The sequence below is a fragment of the Lathamus discolor genome, chromosome 2 (genome assembly GCF_037157495.1).
Source record: "Lathamus discolor isolate bLatDis1 chromosome 2, bLatDis1.hap1, whole genome shotgun sequence".
Taxonomy (NCBI): Eukaryota; Metazoa; Chordata; class Aves; order Psittaciformes; family Psittacidae; genus Lathamus; species Lathamus discolor.
Window position 1 is genome coordinate 32,058,458 of NC_088885.1, and position 24,452 is coordinate 32,082,909.

Genomic DNA, 24,452 nt, shown 5'->3' on the forward strand with positions numbered 1-24,452 from the left:
CCTTTTTCAGGTTCTGAGTCCTAATTTCTCAGAAATAACTGCCTGAGTGCCTGGCAGGAGACAGTATCTCAGACATATTCCCCTTGCTGGCATTTCCTATTAGCTTAGGCACCACAGGGTGTGACACGTTGCCTGTAGTGAATCCCAGGCATGGCACTCAGTCTGCAAGCTGATGCAGCTCACTAATGTGACAGACAGAAGCTCCTGCTTCTCTTGTCCTAGCTCCAGCCCCCACCATGACATTTGCAAAGCCAATCAGCAGAAAACTGTTTGCTCTCTGCTGCCAACTGAACTGATAACTCACACAGGAAGGAACTAGCACCATATTTTAACCTTAGATTCTGATTAATTGCTTCTAAATTGCAATGGGCTTCATGCAGTACACTGGGTCAGCTCAAAGATCCCCATACAGTAGAACCAGATGTTTGGTAAGAGGCCAACAGAGGATGCCCAGAGGAAGAAATAAGATAAGAAAAAGACAAATACAGAGTTATCATTCTCTGATACACTATTCTAGCTTCCAGCAACTGGCAGCAGAGACTTTCCAAACAGGAAGCTGTATCAACATCACTGCGGCAACGGAGTTTCTGCAAGGATTTTGCCTGATTTGTTTTTGAACACTTCCAACCAGAAAGCTGTATCAACATCACTGCAGCAATGGAGTTTCTGCAAGAATTTTGCCCGATTTGTTTTTGAACCCTTCCAATCTTTGGTTACCAGAAAATCCTCACAGTAATGAGTTTCACAATTTAGCTGTGCACCATATCAGAAAAGAACTCCTTTTTATTAGTTATAAACCCATAAACTTCACTGTGTTAAAAAAACACTTCCCACATTATCAGAAACAATGAATAATTTTTCTATATTCACCTTCCCCATGCAATCCATAGTCCCATAGATCACTATATGCCTCCTTTACAGAAACTATTTTTCTAAGATGACAAAACCTACACTATTCATTCTTAGATGTATTTAATCTATACTTCTAATTACACTTGCTGTCCTTTTCAAGCTTTCCTTAGTTCATTTACTTTGTATAGCTGTGGTTCTTACTTGTCCTCATTGTCTCAAATATTTTTGTCTTTTTAACCAATGATGATCAAAAGATCATCCAAGAACTATCTACTCTATCTCCAAAGACCTATTTTCTGCATGATATTAGCCAATTTAGCACCTCTGCTGAATATGTATAATAAGGATTTCCTTTCTCTGGATTAGAAAATGCATTACTTGCATTTTTAAAGTTTGGATCTCATCTGCAATTATATCACGCAGATTTTTATTCCTTTCATCCTTCTTCAGGCACAGGGCTGGTTTGAGGGGGACCGCTCCTAACTCCTGAAGTATCTTCCCAATCCTAGACTGCTGTGTTCTTACGACTTCCATGAGGATATTTTTGAATTAGATCCGCTTCCTAATCTAACTCACCCTGCAGAGACAACCTAAGTTTGTCAATATGGTAACACAACACAATAGCTCAAACAGGCAGTCAGAGGTGGGATAACAGGGTGTTCAAGACTGTACTCTTGCATGGCCATCAATTTACTACTAAGCTTCACTTACTACAAGACCCCTAGCCATTTAATATTATCGGCAGATGCCATTATCTCAGTTTTCATCCCACACTCAACAGCACCCAGTCTTCAATGGCACCTTCTCTCCATTTTAAAACATTGACAATTTACTCTTACTTTTCATTTTCTCTCTTTTAAGTCATCATCAGTCCTGAAAAGCATCTTCTTCCTTACTAAAAGGATCCTTAAATTTCTTCTAGGATTTTTGGCAAGGGATTTTATCAAAAGCAATGTGGAAATACAAATATAAGATACAGGCACACCAGACCATATATAGCCTCACACTCCTTCAAATCTTTAACAGCTCTACAGGCTACACAAAATCTGACTTATCTCTGAAAAAAAAAAAAAAAAAAAAAAACCACATTTTCCACCATATTTCACTTCCCTTTGTACAATATTTCTGCACGCATTTCTTCCTTCTGCTTTTACTCTATCACCAGTCAATTTACTAGCACAAAGGCATAGCTTTATATCGCAGCTTCACATCTAATCAAACTCCCGCAAGCAAGTCCAGCTTCTGAAAGCAAGAGTCCTTCTCTCCTGCTGTCCTCATCTGTGCACCTCCCATTCCCTGCCACCTTCTCCCTGTATCAGGGCAAACTTCATGACACTGACAGATAGAGATGATCAGGAAACTGATCTGTCTTAAAACTAAAAATTTGGTATTTCCTACATCAGTATCAACTAGGACCAGCTCCCTGCTCATTCTGCTACAGAATCACATGACAGGCTGTCGCCTGGGGACTGCACCAAGGGACCAGTGCAGCAACAGGAATGAGTGGTCAGCAAAGGCTGAGCTGCTTCTTTTGACTACAGTGCCACTTTATGCTGGAATAATGTATTGGTAAAATGACAACCTTATTGCTTAGATGTTCCCCAAACAGAACCAGTACTTTTAATTGGCATCACATTTTTCACCTTCTTCTGCCACTCAAGATGATTTTATGATAGATTACAAATTACTGTTAGGAGTTCAGCAATTTCATATTTGAGCTACTTTAGAAGTCTTTGGGGAGTTACATCTGATCCTGGTGATTCATTACTATTAATTTTATTGATTTATTCTGAACCTACTTCTACTGGCTCTCCAATTTGAGACAGCTTAGACTCATGCTTAATGAAGCAATGGCTCCGCACAAGAACCTTCCCAGGTTCTCTCTCACTGAACACTGAGATAAATGATTATTTTAGCTTTTCTGCTATTCTTAGATGATACTGCTCCATGCAGTCTGCTAAACTATTATTCCTCTCCTATAGGCATAGCAGTAATATGCATTTAGCCCACTCAGTTCACCCAGTTTTCCTAAGACTTAGGGGAAAAGTTTACAAAATCCCTCAAAATGATGACAGGCAACATTTTATCATAAAGGACTAGTAAGAGAAAGGGCTAGCAGGCATTTATTCCCTCCATCCTAAAAGCTGGAGGATAGGATCACAAAGTGTGGGGCAAATATGTATTCTTCTTCGCATGAGTCCACATGCATCAGGTTGCGTGGCAATCACGGGAGTACATTTTTTAACACCTTTTACTCATCAGTAATAAAGCATAGTGAGCAAAACTCCTAACAACGTCATTTATAGCTAAGAAACAAAAAAAACCCTGAAATATCAAAAAGCAATCAGATATTTTTCCTTGGATTATTAAACAAAAGACACACCTATAAAAGGCCAAGCTGTAACCCTTTTTCACAACATCATTTATCAGCTGACTACAATCAGCTGATGCGAGGCAGTACCATTCCTCTAAAAGGTCGCATAAAGTTCTGCAGAGGATGCCTCTACCCAACATCAAAGTAGTGTCATTGGTGCAAGGATAGAAACAGAAAGGATTAAACAAAAGTAACCCACACTCCACAGCACCTCGAGGACAGGCATGGTATGAAGGCCCCTTCTAGATCCTAAAGCTAAAACTGCTTCTGTGTAAGAGAGGAGAATTCCCACTAATTCAAGGGCCATGCATTGTCACAGGTAAGGTGACACAGCATGGTACAAAGGTCATTATTCCTTAATTTTCCTATTCCTAAGAAATCCAGACCATACTTACACCTTTCTGCACGATTTAGCTATATCATTAGGATTCATCCTCTTTTTCTGTTCCTTCAGTCTTCTTGGGGCTTGGTACATTGAGGGTTAGAATAGCTCTGTGGGAGGAAAACTTTCTCCCTTTGAGACGGAAGGCTGGCAAGCCTTTGCTACTGGCAAGCCCAAATGATGCATTTCATCACTTGCCATCCTAGCTTCCATGATAGCCTAACAAACACATCATACCTCCCCTTTGCTACAATCATTTTCACTCAGTCCACTAGCAAGATACATCAGTTAAGACTAAAAACATCATATTGTTCTAGTCATACCATTCCTCACTTACATGCTTTCTCCAGATCTCCATTTCCCACCACTTCTTGCCCTCAAAGACCTTCACAAATCAGTCTCTTCTCCCTACTCATTCCCTAAAATTAATATCACAGTAGGGAGGTAAAAGACAGGTAGTGTCATCACATGTGATGATGGAGATTATGTTGTGCTTCCGAGATATTCTGCTTAAGCTGCCTGAGAGAGGTGAGTAGCTCGAGAGAGGACGCCTTCAACACCGGAGCAGGGGAGAGATCAGAGTCCAGGAGCCGCAACTCAGAGCAGCGAGAGCTACCGAGGGAGCTTCAAGTCCTTGACAGGACCTGCGCAGGAGCCAGCAGCTCAGCTGACACGAGCAGCTGACTCACAGGGAGTGAAGCCAGGAGCAGGAAAAGGTGCACAGTGGGCAGGGCTGCACTCGGTGCTCCCTGGTGGAGGCCCTCCTGCAGCAGGTAGCTGAGCTGCGGAATGCTATTAGCGGACTTCAAGATGTCAGGGTAGCTGAGAGGAAGCAGGGCTGCTTGCTCCAGCCCCAAACTGTGCAGGGGCCTCAAGCTTTCCCTCCCCCTCATGAAGGAAAGAAGGAGGCCACCAACCCGGGAAGTTGGGAATTAGTGACAAAGAAAAATTACAAAAGAAGGAGGAAAAGGACAATTAAAGGCAAGGGGCTTCCTCCTAAATCTGTTGTCCCCACGCAGAACCGCTTTGCTGTCCTGCAGGAGGCTAACGAGGAAACGCACTTGCACCACAAACAACCAGATGATGCACAAGTAAAGATCTCTACTGGCGCTACCAAGAAAAAGTGGCGGGTCATAGTAATAGGGGACTCTACTTTGAAAGGGACAGAAGCACTCGTCTGTCGGCCTGACCCTGTCTAGAGGGAGGTGTGCTGCTTACCAGGAGCACGGATCAGGGATGTTACAGAGAGGCTGCCTGCTCTAGTAAGTTCCACGGTAAGTACCCGCTCCTGGTGATCCATGTGGGTGCTAAGGATATAGATAGTAGTAGACTGGGGACCATAAAGAAAGACTACAGAGCCCTGGGAGAGGTGGTTAGGGGCTCTGGAGCTCAGGTAGTCTTTTCATCAATTCTCCAGGACACAAGGGAGGACCAAGAAAAAGCTAGGAGGATTGGACAAGTTAATAAATGGTAAAAAGGGTGCTGTAATAGTCAGGGGTTTGGGTGTCTTGAACACGAGACTGAAGTTTGTAGGCCAGATCTACTGGGGGCTGGTGGAGGTGGTCTGATGATAAAGAAGGGGAAGAGCAGTTTTGGCAGGAGGCTTGCCAGACAGGTCAAGGAGACTTTAAACTAGATGTGTTGGGGGACGGGGGCATCATTCCATCCCAACAGAGCCAGTCAGTTGCCAACACCTATAATAAATGCTTGGAACAATGTAGATACATTCCAGCTGATCCAGCCGACTAGCTGGATTCATTTGGAGCTCGGCTCAGATGCCTCTATACAAACGCCCGTAGCATGGGGAACAAACAAGAGGAATTAGAGATGTGTGCACGTCTACTGGGGTATGATATAATAGGCATCACAGAAACATGGTGGGATGGCTCCTATGACTGGAGTGTTGGAATGGAAGGTTGCAGGCTCTTTAGAAAAGACAGGCCCAGCAGGGGGGGAGGGGGAGTTGCCCTTTATGTTACGGATAGGCTGGAGAGTACGGAACTCTGTCTGGGGACAGGTGAGCAGTTTACAGAGAGTTTGTGGGTTAAAGGGAAAACAGCGATGGGAGACATTATTGTGGGGATCTGTTACAGGCCGCCTGATCAAGGAGAACCTGTGGATGAAGCACTCTACAGACAGATAGGAAAAGCCTCACGCTCGCAGGCCCTTGTTCTCATGGGGGATTTCATCCACCCTGACATCTGTTGGAACGATGGCACTGCACGGCACAAGCAATCCAGGAGGTTCCTCGATTGTGTGGAAGACAACTTCCTTTTGCAAGTAATAGAGGAGCCAACAAGGAGAGGAGCCATGCTTGACCTTGTGCTCACCAACAGGGAAGGGCTCATTGAGAATGTGGTACTCCAGGGCAGCCTTGGATGCAGCGATCACGAGATGGTTGAATTTGAGATCCCCAGGAGAGTGAGAAGAGCGTGTAGCAAGCTCACTGCCCTGGACTTCAAAAGACCAGACTTTGGCCTCTTCAGGAGCCTGCTTAGTAAGGTTCCATGGGATATAGCCCTGGAGGGCAGGGGGGCCCACGACTCTTGGTTGATATTCAAGGACCACCTGCTACAAGCTCAGTAGTGCTGCATCCCAACTAGAAGAAAATGTGGCAGGAGGGCCAGGAGACCTCCTTGGATGGATAAGGAGCGGCTGAGGAAAATTCAAAGGAAAAAAGAGGCTGATAAAAAGTGGAAGCAAGGACAGGCAGCCTGGGTAGAGTACAGGGATGTTGTCTGAGAAGCTAGGGACCAGGTTAGGAAGGCTAAGGCCCAGTTAGAATTAAACTTGGCCAGGGATGTTAAGGATAACAGGAAGGGATTCTACAGGTACGTAGCAAACAAAAAACAGACTAGGGACAACATAGGCCCCCTGAGGAAGCTCTCGGAAGAACTGGCTACACAGAATTTGGAGAAGGCTGAGGTTATGAATGACTTCTTCGCCTCGGTCTTCACTGACAAAGGCTCTGACTGCACCACCCAAGTCTTAGAAGGTAGACCCAGGGACTGTGAGAATGAAGACCTTGGGCCCATTGTAGGAGACGATCTGGTTCGAGATGATCTTAAAAATCTGAACGTGCACAAGTCCATGGGACCTGACGAAATCCATCCACGGGTCCTGAAGGAGCTGGCAAATGAAGTTGCTAAGCCACTGGCCATCATATTTGAGAAATCATGGCAGTCAGGTCAAGTTCCCAACGACTGGAAAAAGGGAAATATAACCCCCATTTTCAAGAAGGGGAAAATTGAAGACCCGGGGAATTACAGACCAGTCAGTCTCACCTCTGTGCCTGGCAAAATCTTGGAGCACATTCTCCTGGACAGCATGCTAGGGCACATGAAAAACAACAAGGTGCTTGGTGACAGCCAGCATGGCTTCACTAAGGGGAAATCCTGCCTGACCAATTTGGTGGCCTTCTATGAGGGGGATACAGAACTGATGGACAAGGGTAAAGCAGTTGATGTCATCTACCTGGACTTGTGCAAAGCGTTTGACACTGTCCCACACATCCTTCTCTCTAAATTGGAGAGATATCAATTTGATGGATGGACCACTCGGTGGATAAAGAACTGGCTGGATGGCCGCACACAAAGAGTTGTGGTCAATGGCTCAATGTCCAGCTGAAGACCAGTAACGAGTGGTGTCCCTCACGGATCCCTGTTGGGACCGGCCTTGTTTAACATCTTCATCGCTGACATGGACAGTGGGATTGAGTGCGCCCTCAGCAAGTTTGCCGATGACACCAAGCTGTGTGGTCCGGTTGATACGCTGGAGGGAAGGGATGCCATCCAGAGGGACCTTAACACGCTTGTGGGGTGGGCTGACACCAACCTTATGAAATTCAAGCATGACAACTGCAATGTCCTACACCTGGATCAGAGCAATCCCAGGCAGGATTGGGTTGGACAGAGAAAAGATTTTGAGCAGCCCTGTGGAGAAGGACTTGGGGGTGTTGGTCAATGAGAAAATGAACATGAGCTGGCAGTGTGCGCTCGCAGCCCAGAAAGCCAACTGTATCCTGGGCTCATTAAAAGGAGGGTGACCAGCAGGTTGAAGGAGGTGATCCTGCCCCTCTACTCTGCTCTTGTGAGTCCTCACCTGGAGTATTGTGTACAGTTCTGGGTCCTCAACATAAAAAGGACATGGAACTGTTGGAACAAGTCCAGAGGAGGGCCACGAGGATGATCAGGGGACTGGAGCACCTCCCGTATGAAGACAGGCTGAGGAAGTTGGGGCTGTTCAGCCTGAAGAAGAGAAGGCTGCGTGGAGACCCCATAGCAGCCTTCCAGTACCAGAAGGGGGCCTATAGGGATGCTGGGGAGGGACTCTTCATCAGGGACTGTAGTGACAGGACAAGGGGTAACAGGTTCAAACTTAAACAGGGGAAGTTTAGATTGGCTATAAGGAGGATAATCTTTACTGTAAGGGTGGTGAGGCACTGGAATAGGTTGCCTAGGGAGGTTGTGAGTGCTCCATCCCCAGGAGTATTCAAGGCCAGGTTGGATGAAGCCTTGTGTGGGATGGTTTAATGTGAGGTGTCCCTGTCCATGGCAGGGGGGTTGGAACTAGATGATCTTGAGGTCCTTTCCAACCCTAACCATTCTATGATTCTGTGATTCTAGGTGGCTCAATGGTCTGAGGGATCCAGGCAAGTCCGTAGAAATAGGAGTGGATGCGATAACCACTGTGTCATTCCAGAGGCTGCCAAACTTTGAATGCAACTACCAAGAGGCAAGATGGCATGCTTGAATAAAAGCCAGTCCAAGAATATTACAAAGACTAGATCAGAATAATATCCAGAGAAGAAAATCGTGTTAATGTCCAAGAAATAAAACCTTTTTCAGAAAAGGACAACAACTCTGAAAGAAATGTTGTATTCAATGGAAAGGGATTGGAGATTCTAAACCACTAAGATTTGGCTTCTTGGAGATTGATTGTTCAAATCCCCATCCTTGACGAGGATTAGCTCAGGAGGTATGCCTTGCATTTTCTGCCTGGATACTGATGTATTTGAAGTATCTTACTCTATTCAACTCTTAAAACTTCAAACTGCCCTCTAAAGTACACACTCAGCAGAGATTCCCCAGTGATTCCAACAACCTCAGAGATGACTCAGAAAAGCTGTTGTTTATAGAAATTTAAAATTTCCATCCATGTCATGGTAGGAAACAGGAACAATCTTCTTGGGGGTAGGGACACTGCAGGTTATAATAACTCAGGAGATGAAAACTTTCTCCCTCTAAGATGGATGGCTGGCAAGCCTTTGTTACTGGCAAGCCCAAATTCAAGATGGCGCTACAAGAACTTGCCTATACTCCCTGACATAGTCACCACCAAAAAAAAAAACCCAGCCTCAGTAATTAAACAGTATTAAGTATGTTAAGTTCAAAGAGTCTTACAAACCTCAGGCTTTCAAGACATCCTTGCCTACAGAAGTCATCTGAGCAATAGATTAGTCTAGCTATGCACACTGTAGTGTCCTCTTTAGTGTCCTTGGTTGCTATAACATCACAGACAATGGGACCACTTTTCAGTCCAGGTCCCCATGTATTTATTATAGCAGAGGATGCCACAGCAGAGTTCTCAAGATATCTTGCTATAAGTTTAGCAGAGCTGAAGGGCGTCTTGAGGTCTGGGCTGGACCCCAGTTACATTTATTCTAGACCAGATCCAAAACTTCCCGTTCACTCTCCCAGCTGCAAGCGGTACCTGCTGACTTGGGCTGGAAAATGGTGGATGGCTGGAAGTAATACATGGTGCATCACTCAGCCACTGTCAGTATTTACTAGAAGCAGTGTTCCATTACCACACCAGCCTCAGGTCATTTTTTTTAATGACCATAGAGAGTTGCAGTTATGATTTATTATACAAAGAGTGGGAATGAGAACATGCAGAGAATCCCTCTTTGGGAAGCAGTGCAAAGGGTCAAAGAGAACAACAGCCTCCCATGCACCAGCATACATAAGAACAGATCTTTCTCATGTTCTTTATAGACACAAATAAGCAAAACAGGTTGGGGACAGCAGGAAAAGCAGGAGGCCAAGTAATTCATCCTGGAACTGGCAAACTGACAACAGGAGCAGCAGCTGGGTACAACGGCATTGTCCTTTTATGTTCTGCAAAGCTGTGCCTGCTAAAACACAAGTCTGCAGGACTCTGCAACACGACTGTCCTCTGAGATGGGCCAGACTGGAACTACAGAAAATGCAAAGAAGAGCAAAATCAAACACACAATCAGCAGAAGGATGCCTTCAGGAGCACACACAAAGAGGTACATGTATATGGTCAACATCCCACACTTCCTCACACCAAATGCCACTAGGTCTGCAAAACAGACTGATAAAAAAATATTACAGGGGCATCTACCACACAGAACATTGTGAAACAGAATTCCCAAAATCTTCCATTTTGACAAAGTTCTATATTACCAGCTTAATAAAGTCAGAAAAAAAAAAAACAGTAAGTGAGGAACTACCCTTGAGGAAGTGGAAGGCTGCTGGGCAAGGTTTGGCACACTTCTTTGTGATGGCAAAAAACTGAAGCTGCATCTACTTTGTTCTGCCTCTGGGATCCAGTTAACCCTGGCTACAGGGCAGAGCTAATTGCTTCTTTCTAAAAGGTCTTAGGATAAGGCAGAAGAGGTGAAGGGAAGCCAATCAACCTTCAAATACATTACCATCTGCTAACAACCACGCCAAGCAGTGGTTTAGCATTTGTTTTGAGGGCAGTTTAGCAGCCCCTCTCTGCAAGGAGAACAGGCTTATGAACAGTCTCTTGGTGATGGGAGTGAGGGCAGCAAAAAGAAAGAAAAGGTAGTACACCTGAGGAGGCATACAGCATCTAATGCTTCATGTAAGGAATCTTTTATATTTACAAACACTAAAATATAATGCATATCGCCAGTGAAAATCATGTTGTTTTCCAGCAAGGTTGTGAGCTTATAAAGAAAAAACATGAAGCAGACCAGGAAGGCAGGAAGCTAATGTCCCTCAATCTGCATTTCATAAACATTAATGGGAAACTTAATCTGGATCGAACATTTGACCTTAAAGGGCCAGGGGAGGACCCCCACTACACTGCCTGAGATCTGGCTCAAGTAAATTGCTCCCAGAACTAGTCTGAGGGCATCTGTGGAAGGAAAAATATCACACCTTCTCTCTGCACTAAATATTAATGTCTAGGAAGACAAAAGCAGCAGTAGGAATACTGTAATAATACCACCAACAGACACCCTATACATTTCTTCAGAGCATTCACACATCAGCACTACGAATATGCCCATTGTCCCACATTAAACTAACAACTTGTTCTGAGACGTTCCTCTGGGAATCGCAGATGTTATTTATATTTTCAGTCACTTAAAAGGATTAAAGTGTGTTTATTCTCAGTAATCTCATTTGTAGAGAGATATATATACAGGCAGTAGCAGCATACATTTTTTAACCCTGTTGGGAACGATCAAATGCACAGCACCATTTAGATCCAACTGCCTTCTTCTTGTCAGTACTGGGGAACTCCGAAAGTCTCACCAGCCTGACCGCTTTTATTAAAACTATATGAACTGCAGGTTGCAGGCACTTGTGATAAACAACTCCAGGAGCTCTTGGTGACCATACATACATACATCTTGGTGCATACAGCCAAGAGATCCACCTGAAAATTAAACCACATGTCAAGCAGATGGATCATAATATTTTAGGCTGGAACAAACTACAGTCTCTGGTTGAAGACAGAGAAGTACAGCATCCAGCTATACACTGTGCCCCGGGTTATAAGGAAATTTCTAAGCCGGGCTTGTGAAACAGATGTGCCAAAGTATTGTGTGGTGGCAAAACGAGTAGTTGGCCAGGAGACTGAAGCGCAGAGCGAGTATTCTGATCAAAATAATCATAGCTGCAGGCTGCGAGGAATGGCAGTCTCTGCCTAAGGAGACACGGGTGTAGTGCAAGGCAGGCCGCAGCCGGCGACAGCCCGAGATAAAAGAGGCTCAAGTTGCGCTAGGCGTCCGGCCGACATCCCTGGCCCGGGCGTCCCGCTTGGCCACCTCCCGGTTGCCGCACGCTCGCGGTTTCCTCCCCACATTGTCCCAGGCTGAACATCAGGCTGGCAGCCGGCTCTCGGCCGACGGTGCCTGGAAGCGACCCCGGCGCAGACCCCCTGTGCCGACACCGGGACTGGGTCCTCTTCCCCGATCCCGCCCAGGGCCGGGCGCTTCCCCGGCCGCCACCTCCCCGTGGAGTCGGTCCTTACCGGTCTCTTTGTCCTGGGCGGCTTCCAGGTGTAGGTCGCTGAGCAGATGCTCCAAAATCTTCTCCGGCGTCCCCGACACCACCACGTATCTGTCAGAAAGCAGAGAGTCCCCGGAGTCATCCTCGGTGGAGGACTGCGAGCGGCTGCTCCACTCATCCTCCTCATCCTCTTCGTCGATGTACTTGAAGTAAGGCACGTCGAAGGTGGGCAGCGGCCGCTCCCCGCCGCAGCCCGCCAGCGCCTCAGGCACCCGCACCCTGCCGCTCCCCATGGCCCCGCTCCCGCCGCACCGCCCCCCTCAGGCGCGCCCGGCGGGAGCCATCGCCCAGCCGGGGGCCGCAGCCCCTCCCACCCCACCGCCGCCGCCGCGGAGCCCGGCCCGGCCGGCCAAGCCCCGCGCTCCCAGAGCCGCGGAAGCCTTACCTCCCGCGCCGCCCGGGGGCCGGGCTGCGTGACCACACCTTCCGCAGCACCAGCGCCGCGCCGGCCTTCTCCCGCGCCCGCTCGCCGCTGCCTCCATCTTCCGCCTTCCGTGCGCAGGGGGGAGAGCAATACAGAGACCGCGGTCATTGCCCAGGGCCGCCCCACACCTCAGGTATCTGAGGGGCAGAGGGGAGGAACGAGGTCCCGTTTGGGAGCGGTACTCGGCAGCTTGCGCTGGATTTTAATTCGCAAGAGCCGGGTTTGGGGCGCGGGTTTCCGTGTCTCCGAGGTGATGGCTTATTTAATGCCCAGCAGATCAAATAAAGCAGGGGACAAGTAGCAACAGTCAGAAAGCGGCAAGTGCTACCAGCACTCCAGTAATACATAGGCAGAGCACACATTCTGTAAAGCATCTCTCCTGTACTCCAACAAAGGCAATAAACCTAGTGGGATAGACATCCAGTGTGTGAGCATCTCTTTAAATAATCCGTGTACGAGTCCCTACGGAACAACTTTTAAACTTGGAAAACAAGCACCCCACAGAAAGTTAAGCCCAGTTACCACCCGGTGTGTGAATCTCAGCTAAACTGGGATTTGAACACCGACTTTCTCCCCCTCGGCTTCCTGAAACGGAAGGGAGCTGAACAATCATCCATTTCTGCACACGCAGCCTACATACCACAGAGCTGCTAACGCCAGCTGACTGAGCACCGCAGGAGATGGGGGTTTGCTGCTGACTTAGCAAGGCGCATTGACACATGGAGATCGCCAAAGAGTGGCTCGCAGCCCGCTGGCGAGACCCTCCCGGCAGTTTCACTCACTGGAGGGTGAGCGACACAAGAGTTGTGTTTCTACACAAGTACATCCAGTAGTTGCTGTACCTCTAATTCTGACCTGGTTTAGTTATATTGTTCAGTATGTTAAACACATGTATGAAGGCATGTACTACTCAAAGGAGACAAACCAGCATTTGTGCATCAAGTGTAAAGTATCTGGCAGTGATAAAGACTTCAAGAGGGGTAGAAATTGCTGAGTAACAGAGCTTGGCAAAACAAGGGAGAGAAACTACTTTATGGTCCCTCTTTCTATTATTTCATTTCTTATTCCAAAACCAGTGAGTCTGATTGCTGCTTCTGGTTGTCACAGGGGTGCAGGTTATGTCCAAAGGTGCAGCCCTTGGCCTGAAGAAGTTTTCTTTTATCAGTAAACAACATGTAGAATTGATGTATTAAATTTCTGCAAGGTCAGACATACAGGTACTGAGCCAATTAATGTCAGATATTCATTGTAACACTCCCAGGGGACATTACTGAGCAGCCACAGGAATACTGATGTGTAATTGTGATCTTCCATTTCATTGGATGTGGGGTTTTTGTTGCCCACATATTAGACAAGATGGAATGAAAGTATCAGCAAAAGAAGAGAAGAAGACCAAGAAAGAGGTGCCACATTAAAGCAATTCAGTAACAGGGAGGTTTATCCAAACAAATAAATCTTTCAGTTTCCCTGCCTTTCCTCTGGTATCCTCTAAAATAGCTCAAATCCTCATTTCCCTGTGCCCTCTGAGATTCCCAACTGCAGCACAGATGGGGCATGTATGTGATGTATTTGTACAAACCATCTCTTTCCACATATATGGGAATGGATTTTAAGTGTACCCATACATACATTACATATTCGAGCAGCTGGCAGCAAGTCAACTGGGAGCACTGGGAGTACGAAAGCTCTTTCGTACTGAAAGGACATTAACGGTTGTTCTGGAAGACGGTGTTCCCCCTTCAGCATCTCACCAAGCAGACACATTCTCAAAAACCCTTCTCAAAAACAAGGTTTGGCCTTCCAGCTAATTAAAAGAGGAACCAACACTCAGAATCTGCTGCCTCCTCTCTTCCTGTGAGAAATGCCCACTGCTAGAAATAGGAAAGCTGCTCTGTTTTCTAACAGAAAAAAAAAAAAAAAAAACCAAAACAAAAAAAAAAAAAAAACCAACCACAACATGCTCTGCGATGGACATAGTATATTCAGAAACTGGCTTCACTGAATAGAAATTGCATTTTCACATCATTCCTCCACAGGACAGGACACCTCTGCAAAGATTTATTTACTTATCTTACCAGTACTGAAGCACCTGTTAGGTTGGAACACTGCTAGCTACCATTGCAAGCTACGCACATCCCAATGAAAGAACTCTTCTTCAACATCTCCCCGCCTGCTTTTTTTGTTGAGACCAGACCCAGAGCTACTCCAGCAAACCCCAGATCCAGAGAGACTCACACATTAATGGTTTCTATGGGTAAAGAAGCAATACAGCTATTAAGAGATAACCTATAAGGCACCTATAGACTTAAGAGAGCATGGAAAATCCAGTCTGCAGACAGATTTTCCTGCTGCCAACCAAGCAAAGGCAAAGAGACTCTTCTTTGGGCAACACGCAACAAAGCAAACTTTACACAGGCTATCTGCTTTGAAATCACATTAAGTAACAAAGAAATTGCCTCCTCTAGGAGTTATGCAGGGCAAGAAAATTTTGTTTGCATGGCATAATTTGGTAAAACTAACTCAGCACAATCAGATAATGCCTATCACTTCTGCATCTATGTCTTCTGATGCTGGTGCCAGGGCATGCCCTTGAGAGGTAGGGGAAAAGGCATACATGAAGGATTCCTGCCCCTGTTTGTGTTCTGGAGACAAGACTGCTCCCTTCAGTGAAATCCTGGAGCTTCCCCTCACACGTGGAAATATTTCCATGTAAGAGGTGTGAAATATAAAAGCTGAGGCAGGAAGGGGCTGAGAAGCACAAGTGTGGAGGGGCTGCCACTGCAGTACAGGGAATGCGCTCAAATACGTGAGAGAGCAGGACAAAAGCCACAAAATAACAAGTTCCTCGTTTCAGAAGACTAATTGTTTTCCTGGGCAGGTATCTTCTTGCTTGGCTATTACAGTCAATTCCTGGCACATATTCGCAAATGAAGAATTAAAGGACGCTATTAAGACAGAAAGGTCAAGTCTGAACACTGTGAAACACTGACAGATATTCTTTAATTTAGCTCCATCCCTACAGCTCTACCTTCATATGCATATGAATGCATATAGCTCTACTTTCAGTTCAGCATACGTTGAGGCCTTGCTTGGGGACTGGGTCCAGGCAGAGACAAATGGTCCTTGTCTGTGCGGATCCTGCTGTACCCACTGCAAAGGTTGGAAGCACCTGCCTCCTCAGTGAGATCCCCAAACCTGCCCACTGAGAACTAGCCTGGACACAGCAAAAGTTACAGAGGTACAGCTGCTTTACCTCAGAGCTCCATCCAGGCTCACTACATCCTACATCATAACAGCTGGGAGATACAGCTATAAAGAAAAGTCTTCACAGCTCAGGCTGTAGCATGCTCAGAGCTTAGCAAGCCTTCAAATACTAACCTGCAGAGCTCTAGAAACTCTTCACAGAGCATGTACAAACTGCATTTTTTGGCCTCTAACTTGGGTCAGATTTGGGCAGATATTTATGAAGATGGCAAAACCCCAAAAAGACTCTTTCCCAAAGGGATTTCAGATCCCACTTCAGAAGTACAAGGGCACAAGAGCTTTCTAGAAAAGTACTGCATAGCAAAACAGTATTTATGCCTAACCTTACTCTTAGCAGCTTCTGAACCAAGTTGACTGCATCTTTCATTAAAAAATCAAATAGGCAGAGGCAGACACCTTTCAGAATAAGTAGATAAGATGCAACAACTCTTAGAAACAATAGAAAAAGAAGTCTTACAGTATGATGCATTTGCCAGTGCTAATAGTAGACAGTGAGATGAGCCCTGGCTGTAAAATAGAAATGTATTTCTAGTACAAACATGAAAGAAAGAAAAAAAAACAAGATTTATTAACAGCTCCTCCTGTAAGAAACAATCTTTCAGGCAGCATCTATCAAAGATTAACAATGATTGTCAGCTTACACTTCACTCTGTTTTTCCCTGGAATCTGCTATTGTGCAGACTGCAGAATTAGATTTAAAGTCACTGAAGTACAAACAGATGTACAAAAATTATTCTTTACAGGTTATTCCTTTTTATTTGACAAGGAAATGGAAATGAACACATGAAAATTAAAGTGCAGATGGACAGTATCTCTGAAATCTCTGGATAATCCATCTCAGAAAATGTTGCTGTATTTCACAGAGTTTTGAGCGAGACCGAAATCTACATAAACACATTTGATTCACTATCAACTACAGCAGGAGAAAAGCATTTCAAAGTCACCAGCACAGCTTAACCCAGCTATACAAGGAGACTCGTCTTTTTTTTCCTGCAGTGGTTACCCTCTCTTTATTCTAGAAAGATGAAAATAAAAATATCTACTATTCTACCTGTATTTAAAATATCACAGCACAAAACGTTTTCAATGGGATTTCCTATTTTGCAGTCAGTTGCATGATCATCACTTTTCCCAAATTTCAGGGGAAAAATTACTTTACAGGACTGCAGGAACATCAACAGCAGCTTTTCATATGGCAATTCTTAGGAATCAAAAAATTCTTACATAAGACTGTATTATTTTATTTCACTATAAAATACAGCTCATAGCATATACATATTACATTTATTATTTTTCTCATCTCATGAACTTTTCCCACTTACTCTATCTCTGTTTCTCTCTTCAGTCGTACAATCTACTTTCATAAACGTGCTAATTCACAGTATACTCTGAGAAACAGAAATCCATTAATGATATCAAAATGCCTTATGCAGTGATGTTGTTTTGGCTCTCAGTGACTTTTGACCAGTCTATAAAACCATAAAATGCTTTAAATGATTCAACCACCACATCTGCCACCGAAGGGCATCCAGGGATCACATCAAAACTTCCCAGTTGTCTCACACTGAGCTATCTGTCTTGGAGATGCAAAACAGAGGGCCAACATTTGGCTCAAAATAATCTCTGAATTTGTCAGCTTTGCCAATAGTGGTAAAATAAGCATGAGCCAAATCATAGGAAAAAAATAAATCAAAATTCTTTGTTGCTGAAGCCAATTCTGAATATTACATCTGATAATGCACAGAACAAGCCCTTTTAGAAAAACTGTTGGGGCTGTCATCTACATGCTGAGTATCTGCAACAAAGGCAACGTTAATAGCAAGTTATCCTTGTAGAGGAGTCAAAAGGACAGTGCTGGTAAGAGATGACAGACAACAAGCTTCAAGGAAAAGATCAATATCCCTACACAGTCATATATCAAGGAACTCAATTTCTGCCTGTAATCCCCAAACTGCTGAGAGTAGGATTATTTCTGCTTTCCCTATTACTAAGAAGAAAGAAACCGCTCATGGGAATAGGGCACTGCTAAACAAGAGTCTTTATGTGAGCAGAAAGGCTGTGATTAAGTCCTAGGGCAAAAAGAAAAGCTCAGTCATGAAACACTCCCAAGTGGTGATCCCATTGCAAATGAGGCTGGGGTTTCATTGCACAGGCCACATAAAAAAACATGAAGAAATCTGTGTAGTTCAAGAAAGGCAAAAGGAGCAGGAAAAGAGGAGCCTCATGTGGCATTTCATAGCAGTTTAGTATCACAAAATGCCCTATATCGAGACCAAATTGCCCATACCCTGATTGGCCCCCAGTTACCTCCAAATATCATCATTTAAGTTGAGAGCACTTTTATGGATAGTATTTTAATGAAAAGAAGCGAGAGGTCTAACACACAGCAAAGGGCACATCTTCTAAAATAACATGAAAAAAAATCATTACTGGTGTCACAACCACTGACATAATGATACCATAACCTTAACACTCCACAACTCTTTGTCAGATAATGAAAAATGTCTTTTTAAGGTAACTGAAGGCTATGAATTTCGGTTTTTCCCTTCTTGGAGCACACACTCTTCATAGCTATTAGGAGGTAAGATTGACAGCCTGACAGAGAGCTCCCACCTTGGCAAGGACAACATAGGAGAACTTCTCTCTGTAACTGTACAAAAGAAGAGGGGAAAAAGAAAGAGAGGGGGAAGTGTGGAGAGAGAGACAAAAGAAGTGAGGATGGTATTAATACTGTTACCATTCTCTCACAGCTGGAAGGGCAGCACTTCAAAAATACTGGGATATGGAAGATATATGGCCTAGAGCATGTGCATTTGTAGAAAAACAGGATAGGATAGGACAGGTAGATGAAGCAACAGTTAAATCCCTTCAGCCACCAAAGATTGTCTTCCAGTGATGTCAGTGGAAGCAGACCAAGCCTTATCTGCGCTGAAAAGTATGAGGAGAATGATATAAGAACTTCAGGACTTATGTCTGAGCCACGAAGGGAGGAGGAATGACAAGGATTCAAGGAGGACTGTACACTTAACCCAGATAGCCCATGACTGATAACATGTACTACTATTACCATATGCCTCAGGAAGAAAAATGGAAGATGTTTGACTGGATATACAGAACTTGTACTTGAGAACAATCTTAACATCAGAAGGAGGAAATTCTAGAAATTACTGGGATACGAGGGGAACTAGATAACAACTTGATTAACATTCAACAGGGATGGAACTTGGCTTCTATGGCAGCCCCCATACAGCATTAACACAAGAATAAAAGATGCAGAAGGCAGCTTACTAATAGTAGTGGATTTAATTTATTAATGTAGACTAATATTCACCTTGGTAAGGACATGTTTACCAAAGCCTTACAACCATTATAATGGAAGTAGCAACAAATAAGGTCACCTGAAGGAATGGAGGAGAGATGGCACTAAATACACAACACTGTCAGCCTTATATTGGTGTAGTTACTAGTGCTGGACACATACAACTTCTAAGTCAAACAGACAAGATTGCTGATCCCTTTCTTTGCCTTTCATTCCAGTTTATACCAGGTGAGAGGTAAAATATTATTTGAAACACCTGGCTTAGCCACTTAGTGTCTATCAAAGAAACCTTTGTCTCTTGCCTTACGTCCGTAACACCTCTGAATGCTGCCAATCCCATTACTATAATAAAAATAAAATAAAATTAAATATATACACTATCCACATTACAAGCCACAATTCCAACTGGAAAGACTAAAACTTGACTATTAAACTGAGGTGCTGTTCATTACATTTATCACTGTAAGGCATATACCTTTTAGTGGATGCATTATGCTCACAGAAGAATGCAGCTGATTTTTCATGAGAGAGTACTCAGCAAAGGCAGGAGGTGGTTCTGGCCTCCCAAAAGGTTTAAGATGAACTCTAAACCAGAGAATACTATACAAAGGCCAAGCTTAGGAACTCCAGAATCAAACTCTCTCAACTGTACTGACATTTAAACCAATTCTTTAAACAGCAAGTGTGAAAACGCACTGAGTAAAGGAGCAAAAAAAAAAAAAAAAAAAAAAAAAAATCCAAAGTTCATGTTTAAAATAAAACAAATTTATCTAACTTCGAGACCAACAGTAGACATGACAAAGTAGAGTTTATATCCTGTGGTTTGGTGGTTGTTTTCAACTAAGTTAAATATAATGCAGTGATTTTTCTTTAGAGAAAAGCATAAATCACTACGACTACAATTTTCTTGGGTTTGAATGAGGATTTTAATTCCTACCAAAATAGCCTGAAATGACCAGCCTTTTTACTAATGCTTCCTAATGGCTCTTTTCTTGCTAATTAATTCATGCATCTAAATCACTCAAAAATAGATAAGCCACTAATCACTCGTGACTTGATAATGTATCCTAAGTAGACACGAATGCATAGAGCATGCAATAACACTGCCAGAATGAAAATAAAAGGAATTAGAAAGAAAAATAAAACTCACTCCTTCTGCCTAATAGCAGGAGATTTGACTCTGCATCTGCTGTGTAGGATAAAATGCTCACTGATGTCAATGAAGAAAATAATATTTTCCAATGTTACATGCATGGGAACAAATTAACACAAGAAATAAAGAAATTTTGTTGCAATATTACAACAAGGAAAAGAAGTGCTTTCTTGCATGTCTACGCAAGAATACTATAAAATGATACATTTCATCAAATTTTCATGTACTGAAGAAAACCAAAGTGTCACACACACAATAGAAATTACAGTTATACAGTGCCAGTCACCACATTATAAAGTAACTTCTTGTATTTCTTTCATTTTGGGATTTTAAGTAATCACATATTTTATTTTATTCCAGATGGAATCATCTACCTACTTCTTGACTAGCTACATGCTTAAAAATTTATTTCAGTATGAATACTGAGAGATTCCTCTCTGCTTTCTTCAGATAATACAATCATGCCCAACTTCAGGAGGAGGTAAGTTAGTTACACCAAAGGCAATCTCAACATTTATTCAAGTTATGGAATGAAAAAAAATCCATTGTTACCATGGCAACTGTTAAATCACATGATATCCGCAATGAGATGCAGGGCATCTCGAGTAAAGGCATCCGTGTGCTTGTGTGGCCTGCTCCGCACAGAATTTTGTTCCTTCTTTGTGGAGGAATGCGCACAGGAGTGTGACACAGTCCAGATTTCACTGTCTATTCTAAAAAACTAAAAAAAGTCTAAAAAACTATCATTAGAGTAAGAAGAAATACTGAAAAGATCAAATACTGAATGTTTGGAATGTAGGAATTGCCTCAGTCAGTACCATGAAACCTTATAAATGACAGTGTAGCTCTTAAACTCACTTTGTACCCTGGCATCAGAAGACTGTTCACAACAGCGGTAGAATAAAAAAAGTCTTCCCGACAGTATGAAGAGCTGCCACATGTACAGCAGTACATTACACTGGGGCAGCTGGAGCTGTTACTGCCTCCAGCCATCTTCCCCACCTTTCTGATGGCTGCTGCCACCCCCAAAACAAGGACATCTGATCTATCCTTGAATCAGCCCTGAACCAGGCTGCTGCATGTCTTGCTGGGCTCTGGTATTATCATCAGCTAATGTACAACCTCTCCCTAAAAGGGCCTCCTCTCCTGCCTGCTCTTAACAATATAACTCTCTCCAGAACAATCCCCTCAAATCATATTGCTCTACTACCAGTCCCATTCATAAAGCATTAAATATCCATCAGTCGCTAGGCTTCGACTGTATTTCCCTGCAGCGCTTTTCTAGCTCTTCTTTTTCAGCCACTATCATGCCCACACAAGGCTCCTGCCCTATCCTTTTAATTCACCCTTAGGAGCAGCATTGACACCAGATTCCTGAGTTAATCTCCCTTGGATCACTCCCTTTCTCCTCCCTCAAAATATCTCCTCCTTCATCTCCTGAGCAACCTGAGTGATGTTATCTATAAGGAGAGAGAGAGACACACACTGTGACACCACTTGCCAGTTTCTGGTATCACGCTGTATGCACAGTGGTTTCTTCAGCCAGTAAGGGCTTCACCTGGGGATGAAAATGCCCACTGACACCTATATTCTCCTGATCCCATTCTCTTCCTCACACCACATCCCATTACCATCAGACAGCATAGTACAGACTACTCAGACACTCCCAAAACCTATGATGTCACCCAATAAATATCAAAACCCTCATGTATCTCTGATCCTAACCTCAATTTCTGATCCAGACCCTATTTCTGGCTTCAGTTCCTGCCTGACTTGCATAGCTTTATATATGTTACATAGCTTTCTACGGGTTGATAATCTTTTTGTGTAGAACTTTGGGATCTCATCTAACCAACTTCCTCCTCCTTATTCTGAAAATTCATTTTTGAGTCATATGTCTCAGAAAGTTATTTTGTAAGTGCTTCCAGTAATGACTTCTTAAATCTGTTTCTTTTGTCACTGTTGGGCTCCTCCTTCCCACCTGGTTGGTCATTTGCTATTTGAGCTGAACTTTGACAGGTAAGGAAATGCTGTGGTTGAAGAAGAGACACAATCTGGAATTCATCAGCTGTCACAGAGCATCTGAGTAAAAGAAAGATAAAATGAGAAGTGTGAACAAATGAGCAGGTCTGAACTCCCTGACAGAACCCTGGGGAGAGAGTTACAATACCCAAGTACTCCAGGGAAATAACTAATGATCCTTCTTTCAGTTCAGTCATGTTTCAAGAAGCAATTGCCTGAGTTACCAAATGCTCAAGACTGCCTCAGTAATTGTAATGATTTATTTTATGCATCACCATAACTACAGCACTAGGTCAGGAGGATGTGTGCCTTATGGATACCTTGAATTTTCACACAGGCATTGGAGGATTAGGAGACTGCAAGGAGAGAGCACAATGATTTGACTGGGGTGGGAACGTGGTGGGGCAGGGGGGGGAAGACAAAGTCTTTAAAATCCTAGACATCTAAAACACTAGGTTTCTGTTAAATCTTTAATAAAATTAATGATATTTTCAGGTGTTTCTAAGCAGAAGTTGCTTACATTTTCCTTTGCTCCCTTAAAATGCAAGTGACAACAATTTAATGTTCCCAAAGATCTCTGTTATGATTTTTTTCCAGTGTAAGTAATGAATGTGCAGTTTACAGTGCAACTACCCACTCAGTAAAGACAAAGAAACCCTGTCATCTTTGTCTTACATGGCTACCTATTCCAGAGGAAACTCTCTCTGTGCAAAGCATGTTTCTTCATCTACCTTTAATGTGTACTGGTGCAGTGGTTACCTGTTAACAACCAGCAAAGAGGGGGACAAGACCTTAGGCTCATGAGCATTTACTTGACATAAGAAGTATAACCTTTGCACATACTACTCACCTCACCTATCAAAACAATGCTGTGTCAAAGGATATTTTGTGAAGACACAGGAGTACATGTTTGCACAGCAACAAAAGGGTTTGATTAGCAGCTTCTCAAGCATCTCCATCCTCCTGACATTACTTAAACCCCCTTCCCGAGTCACCTTTCCCTTTAGCTATGTGAGACTTCACTGGCACAGATGGACATTTTTACGATAATGATAAAGTGTCATCACCAGAATTTTCAGGCTATTTGAAGATCTTAAGAGACAATTCCCCTCAACCCCCATAAACTTCAGACTGTTGCCCCCTGATGACTGAAGTGAAAGCATTGCTAACCTTCAGCACTGTTCTTCAAATTACTGTGTTTCAAGGTTAGTAATGTGGAAAACACTAAACACAGTTTCTAAAGTCAAAATAAAAAATGCAGCAATGGTAATCCACAATAACTTTAATTCATTTGGTATTCAGGACATATTCTTTCTGAATATCAAATCACAGAATCGTAAATTCATCAGATTTTAAGCTTTAGCTTATTAAACATTAGATGATGCTAAAAATAAAATGCAGTTTTTAATTTGATCTTATTAAGATGTTTCTGTGCAGCATGATCTAAGCCTCTAAGTATCTATATCTCTATATTATCTCAGTTGCTGTTTCAATATAAGCAAATGCGTAACAATCCATTTTAATGGAAAATATTCATATCCTAAAAAGTGTTAAAGCAATAGAAGTAGCTGAATGTCAAGATGCTAAAAATGAAAATGCCTCTCTACATTATGTGTGCCAGGAAAGAAAGAGCTCACACAACATTTGGCAGTGATTTCCGATGATGAAGCAACTCTATGGGGCTTTTCATTTTCATAAAAGCCCTAGCCTATTTAGAGCTAGCTGCTACCTCCTTGCCCTTAATGAAGTACAGATAAAGTTCATTAAACAGATTGTCTGAGGTAGGAAAGAAAAGAAGTTTTGCTGTAGTAAGCGCTTGACAAGTGCATGGCAAATCAGAAGGGGGAAAAAAAAAAGGTGAAAAGGATTGGAACAATTGTTGTAAAAACAAAAGTGATACGGGCCTACTTATATTACATGTTGTGCTGCATTAGCAAAATTGCTCAAAAGAAGAATCCCCAAAATGGGAAGTATTACTAGATCTTCATCAGTTTTCAAGCTGGCTGGGGACCCAACCATTTGATGCAGATCTTTTCCATGAGAGCACTGGAATACTGGAAACTGCAGCATTAATGAAGTACAAGTAAAATTGCAAATTACTATGATTTTGTAGTTAATTTTCACATTATAATGGTCAAGCAACTTTCACAGCATCTTGATATTTCTGCTGGAATGCTAAACCTTTATTTCTTCTTGCAGCAGGTAAGACATGAATTTCTATCAGAATTAAATGAGTAAATTGCTGATTTTTTTTACTGTTTCTGTTCTTAGGGGATCCTTAATGCATACTGAACATCACACAAATTAAAAACTAATAGCATTTTAAAACAGCAGCTATACACATGATTTATTGTATAGCTTTTGTCTAATA

The 24,452-nt window shown here is 43.3% G+C and overlaps 1 protein-coding gene across 3 annotated transcripts in view; it reads right to left on the reverse strand.

The window, feature by feature from the left end:
- The window catches only part of RAPGEF5 (Rap guanine nucleotide exchange factor 5), a 134,614-nt gene that overhangs the window by 62,233 nt on the left and 47,929 nt on the right, over positions 1-24,452 (reverse strand). For all 3 annotated transcript variants that reach the window (XR_010609883.1, XM_065666307.1, XM_065666306.1), the window contains exons 6-7: positions 12,285-12,388; positions 11,862-11,950 (exon numbers count right to left, since the gene is read on the reverse strand). Coding sequence is in view for 2 of the 3 variants with exons in the window: in XM_065666307.1 (XP_065522379.1) it covers positions 11,862-11,950; positions 12,285-12,388 (193 nt within the window). In the remaining variant the exon portion in view is untranslated. The remainder of the gene's footprint in view (positions 1-11,861; positions 11,951-12,284; positions 12,389-24,452) is intronic.